General features: G+C 39.8%; 1 protein-coding gene across 1 annotated transcript in view; it reads left to right on the top strand.

The window, feature by feature from the left end:
* Positions 1 to 11,396, top strand: part of LOC141770937 (uncharacterized) — a 28,249-nt gene extending 16,853 nt beyond the window's left edge. Inside the window, exons 24-34 of the mRNA XM_074640788.1 lie at positions 109 to 234; positions 1,109 to 1,298; positions 2,089 to 2,163; positions 2,706 to 2,834; positions 4,378 to 4,440; positions 4,535 to 4,651; positions 6,234 to 6,385; positions 6,811 to 6,897; positions 9,591 to 9,737; positions 9,928 to 10,128; positions 10,288 to 11,396. Coding sequence (XP_074496889.1) covers positions 109 to 234; positions 1,109 to 1,298; positions 2,089 to 2,163; positions 2,706 to 2,834; positions 4,378 to 4,440; positions 4,535 to 4,651; positions 6,234 to 6,385; positions 6,811 to 6,897; positions 9,591 to 9,737; positions 9,928 to 10,128; positions 10,288 to 10,377 — 1,377 coding nt within the window. The 3' untranslated portion in view covers positions 10,378 to 11,396. The remainder of the gene's footprint in view (positions 1 to 108; positions 235 to 1,108; positions 1,299 to 2,088; positions 2,164 to 2,705; positions 2,835 to 4,377; positions 4,441 to 4,534; positions 4,652 to 6,233; positions 6,386 to 6,810; positions 6,898 to 9,590; positions 9,738 to 9,927; positions 10,129 to 10,287) is intronic.
* Positions 11,397 to 12,535: the final 1,139 nt, after the last annotated feature.

Genomic DNA, 12,535 nt, shown 5'->3' with positions numbered 1-12,535 from the left:
AACTTTGATGCCAGCCCCTGTGCTATGAGATGTAACATTGCCATCTAAATGTAAATACGACTTCATGTTTCTTCTACTCACTCAAGCCTGTGTTTATTGTTCCTCCAGGACAGAGAGCTGAGACAGAGAGAGTTGTGGGAGCAGTGTTGTTCCAGACAGACAGAGTTGGTGGCTGCTCTTAATGCGCTGCACTTTGTCAGACACCTTTCTCAGCTCCGCGCCGACACCGCTCAGGTCAAAACACACACAGAGACACCACATAAATAAAAACCTAAATATATGATGCAGGGAAGTGTATCGCTCTCTTTTTTTGTTTGTCTTTTTTCCATCATTAAAGCTGCAGTGGGTAGAAATGGAGCAAATATGATTTAAAAAAGTTATTTTTATAAAACGGTCACTATATCCTGACAGTAGTACATGTGACAGGTAATCTGAAAAAAAATCATGTTCCTCTGTGTCCTCCAGTGCTCCTAATGGCATCTGCAAGATTTCACAGACCGGAGGAAAACAACCAATCAGAGCCGAGCTGGAGTCTGCCGTCTCTGAGCAGCTGTCAGTCAACAGTCTCATGAATTCCGATCAAACGGTCAAACTAGGCAGCGCTGATCAAACATGAATCAATATTCTGTAATGACTATTTCTCGCCTCAAATGTTTTCAGAAACATCTTGTAGTGTACTGCTTAGCTGTAAAATGAGAAAGTTTGTGACCCAGCAGCCATGTTGAGATCAGTTGAGGAAATATCAAGCACCGCCCACCAGCTGAAGCACAGCCAATAGGAACGCTCAATAGGAACGCTCTCTCTCAAATGACCTATGATTGGCCTATGATTTTTTAAAGCCTGAAAACAGAGCCATGAGGAGGTGCAAAAGTCTAGTTTTCTCTCAGAACACTTGACTTACAATATGCTGAAAGGTTATTATGGAATTGAACCAATGATGCCAAAAACATTCTGCCTACTGCAGGTTTAACTCTATTTATTTGAACCTGAGATGCAAATTGTGCTAATTACATAATCAAGTTATCAAAAAGTTGACAAATCTTTGTTTAGGTTATCTCCATTTCCCCCGGCATTATTCTGAGCTGCCGCCCTTTTCCTGTTTGTTTAGGCCGTACTGTGTGGGAACTTTTGGTATAAGGAGTATGGTCTGGTCCAGTGCAATGGATGTAGGCTGACTGCGGAGGTCAGGGGTCTGCTTCAACAGATGGCCTTGCCACTGCTGGAGAGATTGAACCAGCTCCTGGAAGACAAACAGCCTGCCAGCTTCTCCCCCAACACCTGCAATCATCACATGTCTGGTACTGAATGAGCACTAGATAGGGGTGCTATATTTACTACATGATAAGGGTACTGATACATGATAGGAGGCAAACATTTAGATATGCAGTACACGTAGTTCCGGAGAAAGCACAAGCCCCCCCATCGAATAATGGCATTGTTTGGTAGCTATACTAATTTTCTGCTGTTTCTGTTTTGATATGCAATCTTTGAAATTGCTGTACTGCAGCCCACATTGCCTGGTACTTTCGCTCTATGTGGGGCTGCAAATTCATAGATCGGAAGCCATTATCTACACACGTTCTGTTACTGCTGTCGAAAGATAAGACTGGTGTTATTCTATATTTCTTTCTTTTTGTCAGCAAAAACCAAAGCCAAGCGCAATGGTTACTTCAAAAGACCAAAACAGGCTTCCAAAAAAGCTGAGCACTTTAGATTTTAACAAACATCGCATTAAACAGGATCAAATGGTGCATTTGTTGGGGATTATTTTCTGTTTTATTTATTAAATACACATTTGGCGCTTTAGTGAGTATTTATAGCAGCAGGGTGGTGTATGTGGGATTGACTCTTAACAAACTACAGCACCCGTGTTCATTGTAATGAAGGAATATGCCACCCAGTGGGGCTCATTTATGTGTTTTTAATAGTTTTTGAAAAACAATGCTTTGGCGCAGAATAATCAACCACATTACATCAGGCTCTGACTAAACTCGGTTTTGGTGTTTTCGTGAGGTTTGTTGACGATAAGAAAAATATAGAATACTGGCATTGTTGTACTTTAGGTGTATGATTTCTGACGTGTTTCAGGTTTGTCAACAAAGCAGGCATATGGGTTGGAGATACCCTCTAGAGTCTGGACAGCCTCTGTGCCAGTAGTGAAAGGTATGTGCTTCTCTCAAGCCTTGAGATAACATGTGTGCATGTGTGTGTAGAAAGTGCGTGTGTATGGAGAATGCGTAGAAATATTGTGAAGTATGTTGCTTGTCAAAATTTAGCAGGATGGAGCAGTGAGAAGGGAAACAGCCACTGTGTTGGTAAAAATTCCCCTTGTCGTCGATATGTGCTGCATTAAGAAATCAATAGCTCCAGCGTGTTGTTGAGTTTCTGTTAAGTCTCTGGAGATTAGAGATAGAGTACAAGGAGAACAGTGAAGAATCAGGAGATTATTATGATTCTGACAAGTGTTGGAAATAAGACATAGCTTGTATATGTACAGAATATGGCAGGTACAAAAAAGTTTTACAATGAGAAGACAATAGTTTATGTTTCTATCAAAACTAGCCCTCAAAAAGTAAAAGTGCATTGACTCAAAATAATGTGTCTTTGGTCTGTAGAGAACTAACTTCACAAAACCAAAAGCCTCGCAGCTACTTGAGGAGATACTTTGATTTTGCAAGATCTCTGACAGTTTTGTGTTTCTGCAGGAATCTCCACTCAGTCTTTGAGGGAGCCTGTCCATTTAGCTCAGTCCCAGGACACCGGTCTGCAGGTCAGCTCAGCACCGACACACAACTCACAGAGACACACCTCATCTTCCGGCATTCACTCCCAGGGTAAGACGAAGCACAAATCATACAGCAGTACTATATGTGCGACCCCTTTCACCCCGTGTTGTATTCCTGTGCTGTGCTTCACTGCTATACTGTATGTACCTATTGCAAGTTCTCTGCTAGATTATTCAGTTAACAGACTTCTGGGAAAGGACACACAGATATTCACACGTCCACACCTACACACCCACAAATAGACAGAAATTGAGCACTCACAATTCTAGCTGTAAACAGCAAAGCACACCTCTAAAGGAATAGTTAGATATTTTGAAAAATACGGGTATCCTATTTTAAAATTTTATTTAATTTTTATTTAACCAGAAAGTTCATATTGAGATACAATATATCTTCTGTAAAGGAGTGCTTGTCAAGATGAACTGCAAAATGAAACGTTATTTTTGCAGAGAGTTACTGTAGATGCGAGTATTGATGCCACTCTCATGTCTGTACATTAAATATGAAGCTATAGCCAGTAGACGCTTAGCTTAGCATAAAGACTGGAAACAGGGGAGAACAGCTAGCCTGGCTCGTCCAAAAAAATCCAAAATCCAAAACGGCACCTCTAAAGCTCACTAGTTAACACAATGTATCTCAATACAACGGTTCGTATGATATCTTACAAAGAGTTATTCCTCATTTTTGGCGCTTTTTCCCAGGAATGTCCAGCAACACATGTCAATTTCCGCTTATTACATGCATAGTCTTTTCAAAATAAACTTCTGTCTTCACAGGAAACAACTTAGTTAGGTTTATTCAACAAAACTACGCAGTTAGGTTTAGCAAAAGATCATGGTCTGGGTTAGAAAAACTCCAGAAGTGGCATTACTTGAGTACGGAAGTTAAGTGACAAATAAGTCAATGTTTGGATTAAAATATAGCTACAGGAGAGTGATGTTCATATCCTGTGTGAAACCAGAGGTTAACATTGATTTATTTGTCACGTAACTTCCATACGTAAGTTACGCCACTTCAGGTGTTATTTTAACCCAAGCCACAATCTTTTCCTGAACCTTACTAAGTAGTTTTTGTCACAAAACGTGCGTACCTAAGTTATGCCACGTCCGGTCCGGCGTAACCACTTCCCACACCGCAAGTGGTTACGCCGCACCAGACGTGGCATAACCACGATCTTTTCCTAAAACTACCTAAGTGGTTTTGTTGGTGTTGTTGAGAATACATTGACACGTTATATCTTGTTTGTTTAATCTTGTGTAAAAAAAGTTGTGGTCTTACAACAATGACTTGGCCATGTGTAGTGACTTCTTGGAGTCTTGTTGTAACCGTGAGAGAGACTCCAGAAAGTCACTGCCTCTGCCCGAGAAATAAACCTGCACATAACGCCCATAAAACTCTTCATCTTGTCTTTTTTACTCCTCACTTTTAGTATGGATTAAATGAAGGTAAACCGAGTTGATTAGTGAGCTATAGGGGTGTTGGTCGGTGGATTTTGTTGTCGGACAGAGCCAGTCATTGTGCTAAGCTATGCAAACCTTCCAAACAATTCCCTCAATGATAATGAGTCATTTCAATCTTGATTTCCAAACAGAGAGCCAGCCGATGAAAGAGTCTGCTCAGCCTACACATAGCATCTCCATCCCCGCAATTCCAGGTGACATCATGCTGTAAAATAACCCATAGTTAGAACGTGTGACACGTGGCGTGCCACATTAACGTTATCCATCCATGTTGCTTTTATTCCCCAGAAGAGGAATGGACCAAGCTGCTGGAGCTCTCTCCTCTGTTTCAGCTGTTGAAGGGGACGGAGCTGCAGCTGAAGGGCTGGACCTGTGGGGCAGGGCTTCTTAGAGGAGGGCTCGCTGGTAGGTGGGGAAGTTCTATAGATTTCAGCACTGGCTACATGTTTTTTTAACCGCTCTCCTGAGCCTTGATGAAGCCCAGATGGTAGTAATTTTCTCAACCTCAAATGTTCAGGCATATGTTAGTTTGTTTGGCTTCTGGGACTCAGGGTTTAATTTAGTCAGATCTGTTTTACTGAGGTGCTGGTAAATGATGCAGTAAAAATAGATCGTGGTGTACTGCGTTTTTTATTGGACACACTAGCAGCGTGACTCTAGGGATGGCAAAGTCAGTCAGTCCACCACTTTGGTCCAGACTGAAAAGTCTCAACTAATTTTAGATGGATTGACATTTAGACACAGGCATTCACGGTCCCCAGAGGATGAACTGACTTTGGTGATCCCCTGACTTTTACTCTAATGCCGCCATGAGTTTTACATTTTTGCTTTTAAGTTCAATGTCTGGCCAACTTTTGGATGGATTTTCATGAAACTTTCAGGTTCATCATCAAATTGTAAATTTGTCCAATATTTTGGGTTATGACCTGAAAAACGAAGCCAGCCTCAGCTGAACTTTGTGTTGTTTAGTCTAGTGCCAGTAGAGAGCCGAAGTCCCGCCCCTTTCGGTGGACCACCATGGGATCTGATTCTGGAAAAAATATGAACGGTAGTCAACGGCGAGAGACAAATGATTTTTTGATCCCGTTTGAATTGCGCCATGAACTACACATATGATGTTTGTCAATTTAAAAGATTTTTTTTTTTTTTGCAAATCAACAAAAGTCGCAGATTGTTGTAAAACTGTGAAAATATATCATTAGAAAGATTACACACCCAAAAGTCGCAGAAGCTACGATGCCTGTTTGTTTCGTACTGGGATGAACTCACATGAGCAACAGTTCTCGCTCGTTCTTTCACTTTCCAGCTGATAAAAATGTGTGATTCATGGCACAATTCAAACAGGATCAAAAAATGATGTCTCCCCGTTGACTACCATTCATATTTATTCCTAAATAAGGTCCCATGGGGTCCACCGGAACGGGAGGGACTTCACCTCTCTATAAGCGAATGTTAGCATGATGACACCCTAAACTAAAAAACATAATAAACGTTAAAGCTGCTAAACACAAGCATGATGAGATTCTTACAATAACACTATTAGGATTAATTAGTTGCATGTGTAACACATAAATATATTACTTTCAAGTATTTGTCAAAAAGATGTGCTACTTTTTGGGACTTTTTGTTGAACAGCCAGAAAAAAACTTGAAATCAAACCCAGACACCTCCTACGTTGTTGTTTCTTGCAAAACAACAAATTTGACAGATTTGTGGTTCACACTCCAAAAACCCAGAACCTACTTTTATGTTTTGTTGTTATGTCTGAGTAATGTTTTACCGGCTACGTGTTGAATAAATAAAGTCATAGCTGCAAACTTGAGTGGGTAGAAAAAGGTAACAGTAACGCTAACCCTCTAAACGAATCACTCCGGTGGCATATGTTTCATAAAAAACAACGAATTTCAATGAGTTAACAGCTATGACAGTATACAGTAGCTAACGGCCTGTAGTTCCTGGCAACCGTCATGTTGTGTGTTTTTTCCAGACAGAGGCAAGAGTTTTGTAGACGTCCTGGATGCTCAGTGGGAGTGTGAGGGAGAGCTGATCCCTTTGGACCCGTCGGTCCTCAACCCCAGAGAATTCCTGGTCTACCAGCACGGACTCTTCCTGATGCATACGTTACATAATCGAAAACTGGTTGGTGCTGTTATTTTAAACCTTATTAATTTTTTAAATTGCTCTTACTGTTTAATTGAGGCTTTGAGTGGCCTGGCCTCAAGCTATTTTCAAAATTTTAATTTATTATGAGCCTCCGTGCAGCCTGAAGTACTCAGGCAGGTGCTCAAAGCAGGAAAGCTTCTAAATATCTCTGAGCAAAGGTGACTCGAAAGCTCTGGAGCTTCATACTGACCTTCCTTAACAATTCAGGCTAATATCATCCCTTAAATCTCATCTGGAAATAAATACTATTTTCACTTTTATTGTTTTTGTTGTGTTCTCTAGATGTCGTTCCCTGTCACACACATATTGTATATAGATATTTTTTCATTTTTATTGTGGCTTCAATAAGAATATTGTAGTCTAATAAAAAAGGCTTGGATTGTTGTTCTCTCTTCCAACAGACTCCAGCCATTTCACTTCAGATAGCAGCGAGTCTCCCAAACAACAACTACTTCAACAACGCTTTCAGAAATTCCTTCTTCTATCAGGTAAACTTCGAGCTTTTTTTTCCTGTGAAAGTGTAATTTGATATTTTCTTTATGTGTTTCAGCACAATTGAGTGCAATTGCTCAATATTATGTGTGGCTAACTGACTAATAAAGTCACAAGTGATGCACCTAAACCAATAAAGCAGGCAATGAATATTAAATGAAACCCACAAAATACCATAGAGATGGTTGCAAAAAATACTTCCAATACCATAGAATTTTTTTAAGATGACATTATTGCCTGGCTGCACTTCCATCTGGTTGTGTGAAGGGTGATATAACTGTTCACTGCAAAGCACTTGTGAAAACAAGAGTCTACTGTGGTCTGGTACTGAGGTCTGGAAATAAGACCATCTAAAACGGAAACAAGCTGTAGAGATTAGTTTTTAGTTATCTGGAAGCTCAAGCATCAAAGCATTTCACACGCTGAAGCTGCAGGTTTTCTGAAAATCTGTTTCTCAATCATTAAGAAGAACATTTGTACTGTAAGCATGCAATAGTGCTCTCATAAAGAATCTATATAAGTTTGAAACAACTCTGTAAATGTTGTGAAATAGTGCTGGCTCATCTGAGACCAGCATGACTTCAGATTTGGCACTCTTGCTATAGTCCATTTAGAGTACATTATGTTCTCTGCTGTCCCTATTGTTCATGGGAAACTCTCCCTCCACTATAAAGCATGTTATTGGTATTCTGCTGTTCAACTCTGTAAGGCTTTTGGGATCGTGAATTTCCTTCTCTCTGCTGAAACAGTATTATCCACCAGAAAAAAAGTATGGTATGCAGCTGCTCGTCTGCTTGGGTTGTGGCCTGTCAAAGTGTATTCTGTTGATACCAGAGTGGGTCAGGAATGAGTCCTAAAACCCGGAAATGAGTTAGCATTTATGCACTTCTAGTTCCTTCATCTGGAAGTCTGTGTTTTTTTTTTTAATGGGTTTTTAGTTAGATGCCTGAAATAAGGTCTGTGGTTAACACAAGCTTAAGAGATTTTAACGTTTTGTTCTATGATATAAAATACGTCAGTAAATACCCCACTCATGAATTTTGAAGCTTTTGCATTTCTTAAAAAAGGCTGTTGCTAACAAGTGGCTAAATGAGACTACTAAATGTCATCATGCCAACTCGTCCGCCTTTACAGCCTCGTTGTGTATACTTGCGCTCATGCGACCGTAGTGTAGTTCGTCTATGGCCTAACGTTAGCTTTGCTCTGGCGATTGCATTTACGCTTCAAATATCATAAAAGTGGTGTTCATTTGTGAAGATTTTCTTGCTGAACAAAACGTGTAAGTATCATAAATGTTTGTTTGCCACAGAGCTTATTTTCTGCAATAATCCAAAACCCAATGGAACAATTCCATTGGCTTTTTGTTGAGGGAACCCAGGGTGATGCTAACATCCTGGTTGGCCTACAAAAATACGTCATCCCTGCACCACTCTATAAATATAGGTATATAGTATAGATCCAGAATAAGTATTTGTGGTGTGTATTTGTGACTAGTTCTTAACCTCACTGGAGAATGTTAGTACATACCCGGAACAGGCAGCATAACTGGTTCCCAACATTATAGATGGTGAATATGAACATAATTTATTCAACACCGCTCTACATAGTATAGTTCTACATAGTATTTGTAATGTGTTGTTTCGCTACTTTTACTTAAGTAAATGATCTGAATATTTCTCCCACCCATGAATAGACGATGATTGTAAATGAGACTTTATGTGACAATAAATAAAGAGGATAAAGACTTTTCAAAAAACTTAACAAAATCAAAAACACTACAGGAAAAACTGTTAAAGGAGAAAATGAGGGAATGGTACAGAAAGTAAGGAACAGTTGAATGAACCAGAACCTCCATCTGAACTCTGACCAAACGTTCTCATTTCCTAAATATCAAAACCGAAAGAGCTCAGACAACACCACAACAGCAGCTCGCTGTGTCTATCTGCTGCTGCTAAATCTTTTTTTTTTCTTTTTTTTGGAGCCCTCAAGGGGCAATTCATTGTTGAGTCCCAAAAGTGAAAGGCTTTAGAGAACATCCTGTTCTTCCCCGCTGATCTCTGGACACAAAAGACTCTGTTCATCCAGCTCTGCTCACAGAGGAGAGAGGTCAGACTAAAAGACCCCTCAGTAAATACCCAACAAGTCCACACCCTTCAGGTTTCCTGCAGGGCTAGGGGTTATAAAGTTTGTTTCTGGTGCAGGTTGCGCTCTTTCAGATTCCTTTAGAGAGATTCACACCTCCTAGGAAACCAGCTGCAGATAGGCTTTAAATTAAGAGTTTGCAATATTTGAAGTATATCGGTTTAATTTGCACAACATACAACTCCGGCTGCCATCTAGAATTTAATGCATTTAATGGGAGACGTTATCCTTATTATTATCCTTATTATTATCCTTGTTAAGTGCAAACAAGAATTCCAGTAGAAGTTAATGACGTTTGTATTGGTGAAGGCTCTACCTCTTCTTGCCCTCTTAGCATCCATTTGTTGCATTTCCTCGTTTGTATTTTTCACTTAATCATAAAACTTTAATGGGAAACTAATCCTTTAATGTCCTTCCAAATAGCAAGACACATTGTCTTGTACGTGGAAATCAATGCGGCACAGTGCTCGCTTTTCATCAGTGAATGATGCATGTGTGTCTTTGTGCAGCTGTAATGTGTTGCTGTGAATGACTGCCCTGTTGACAGGAGGCGGAGGAGACGCTCTTTGTCCGTCGCCAGAGGCTCCAGTCAGTTGGAGGCTTCTCCCTGCTGCTGCTCCACTGTCTGTCCCATGTCCAGATTAAAGACATGAGCTCTGACTCCAGTCCTGCCTTCCAGAGGCTTTTCTTCAAGGTATACAAACACTCAAAGTGTGCATGAAGGGATAATGGAGTTGTGAGAGTACATTTTTATTTCAAATTTAGCAACAATTAAAGCTGACCTTTGAAATTCCAGCGATTATTTAGGGGTTTGCTGTCAGTTTGATGTCTTCTATGTGCGTGACATTAGTTTAAATATTGTTGTTTTGTGTAATTGTTCACAGATACTGCAGGAATGTCTGGGGGAGCTGTTTCAGGCCAGACTGTGCGTGCCCTCCTCTGGACAGGAAGCCAATTTGTGTGTGTTGTTTCAGGACCAAGAGGCCCCTTCTTCAGGAGTCTTAAAGGGGACTCTGTCAGACTCCCACGCTTCCTTCCTGCTTCACAGGTTTCACAAACCAAGCAGAGGGTTGCTGTCTGAAGATGTAAGAACAGAATATTTCCTCTAATTATGATCATTCTTCTTGTTCTTTAATTTATTTGTCTGTCTGTATTGTGTGAAACAGAGTGACAGGAGACTATCTGTAATCGGAGAGTAACCCAACTGTCTCTTGTTGTGCATCTGTTTGTGGTTATGCGAGCAGGAAGTCGAGGATCTTCAGAAGAAGCACAGAGAAACGTCTCTGCTCTCCCATCTTGAAGGACTTTTGAGAGAGAAGAGCTCTGAAGCGTGATGAAAAATCTTCTATTTGAAAGAGAAGAAAACCCCCCAAAATATATAAATGCTATGACTCAGTTCTTTATTGCAGAGGAGGGACACACCTTAGAGATGAAGCGCAGTTTCTCTCTTGAGTTTTTAGACGGAGAGAAAAACAAGATGTAAGGATGGGCAGATGTTTTACAGAATCAATTATCTCCTGCAAGACGGAAACAACAAGTCTTTTATCTGATGACAGGAATTTCCTTTCATCCATGGAGATAAGCATATTATTGTACTCTCTGCGTGATAAGAACTTTGTTTTTCACATGAGAAGGACGCACAATCCTCCCACAAGGCACAGTTTACTTCTAAAGTGTTACAATCATAATGCAAAAATATTATTTTATATATATATTATAATATTATTATTGTCCCACAGAGAAAGGCAAAGTCAAAACATATGTAGAGACCTTTATGCTTCCATACTAGTGTGATATGTAAATATGTACGTTTTAAAATACAAATCCATTCAAGAAATAAAATCGAACCCTAAAACAACTTCAAAACATTATTTCCAACCTGAAAAATGTTTGATCATAATGTTTATCGAATCAAATGTGCATCGTTTTGTCAAGCAAAATATGTTAATCTTACCAAATTATATTAGTTTGACAAAATATGAGTTGAGAAGCAAAGCTTGTACACTTTGTTCTTTTCTTTTGCATCATGTGTCACGTAATTGGATAAAGTAATTGTTATTGTGAGACAAAAATAACAGCAATTAACAGCCTTTATAGACCATTTTAGGTAATGTGTCTACAACACCTTTGTGTCTATTCAATGAAAAGTTACTTTTCTTTTTTCATTATTAGAGAACATTATTTCCGCTTCAATTCTTGTAATAACTGATCACAAAAATATTCATGTTGCAATTTTTATTTTTTGTAAACAAAACAGTTTTCTCCTTCATACATGTTGTTTTGGCTTTCATCACCATAAGCAGTGCATTATATGTTTTTATGGGCGCGACATTAAAAGACATGCAAAGACAAACATGGGTACAACCTGTGTGTGCGCACACATGCAGACATCTGTTTCTATTTAGTTATCCTGTGTAGGGGGGAGGGGAAAGTTCATCATAACAAAAGCTTTGCTGAGATTCCAACACATTTGCTGGCAAAAAAAACCAGGCCCCATCATCATCATCATCATCATCAATGTTGTCTTCACTACATGTTAGTGGCTTTGAGAGCGATGACTATGATGATCAAAATTATTCCGCAGACGAGTCCAATGACATTTAGGATCTTGGCTGTCCTTGATGCATCCGCAGCTAGAGCTGATTCTCCGACAGCGTTTGCATTTTGGGCCTTTAAAAAGCAAAAGCATCAAAATTAATTTGTTGGGAAAAAAATGTGTTTGAGCGAGGAAATTAAATCATCAAATAGAGTTGAAACAAATCTGTCATCAAGAGAAAAAGCACTGAAAAGGAAATCAGTTTAATCTTGTGCAGCGGAGCAGGAACATAAAGTATATCCATATACATGCAAAATTAATCGGAGTGGTTACATAATGAGCACATATCAGTCACCATTTAGTCACGACAAAACAGCCTCTTGATGCCTCTAACATTAAAGTTTATGTAAGATTATAGAAAATTTCAAGTAATTTGTGTAGTTTTTGATTTTAGGGCATTTTAGGGCAGAAAGCAACAGATGAAGATTAAAAAAAGTTTGATGTTGACCTACCCGACAGGAGCAGACGATGGCAGCAATCCCTAGAGGAAGGCAACAGCACAAAGTGTTAAAGATGGACCATCCCAGGTAGGATGGAGCCACAGCACGGCTCTGGCCTCCTTCCATAGTGGCTCTCTCTTGGTCTCACTTTAAGTGGATAGGAGTTATGCTTTGTTGGCCAATGTCTGGATCCAATGGCTGCTGGTGGCTGTGATCCACACCCTTTTATCATCAATGGGTGTGGTTTGAGGGGTTGTATAGACTAACAGCTATGTGCGAGCAGCCAGAGGAGAGAAAAAAGACGTCTGTGACTGAACGGAAATGGGAGGTTTTTGGGCGTCTCATGAACCTCGGGTTTTTACTGGCTGGAGTAACATATGGGTATAATTTAAAGTGGGGCAGGAAACCTTAAACTGGGTGCAGGAAACTTCTCATGTTACACTTTTACAACTTTGT

Source organism: Sebastes fasciatus, chromosome 7 (assembly GCF_043250625.1).
Source record: "Sebastes fasciatus isolate fSebFas1 chromosome 7, fSebFas1.pri, whole genome shotgun sequence".
Classification (NCBI taxonomy): domain Eukaryota; kingdom Metazoa; phylum Chordata; class Actinopteri; order Perciformes; family Sebastidae; genus Sebastes; species Sebastes fasciatus.
The sequence above is the reverse complement of the archived record's forward strand: the minus strand, read 5'-3'. Positions and strand labels throughout refer to the sequence as shown.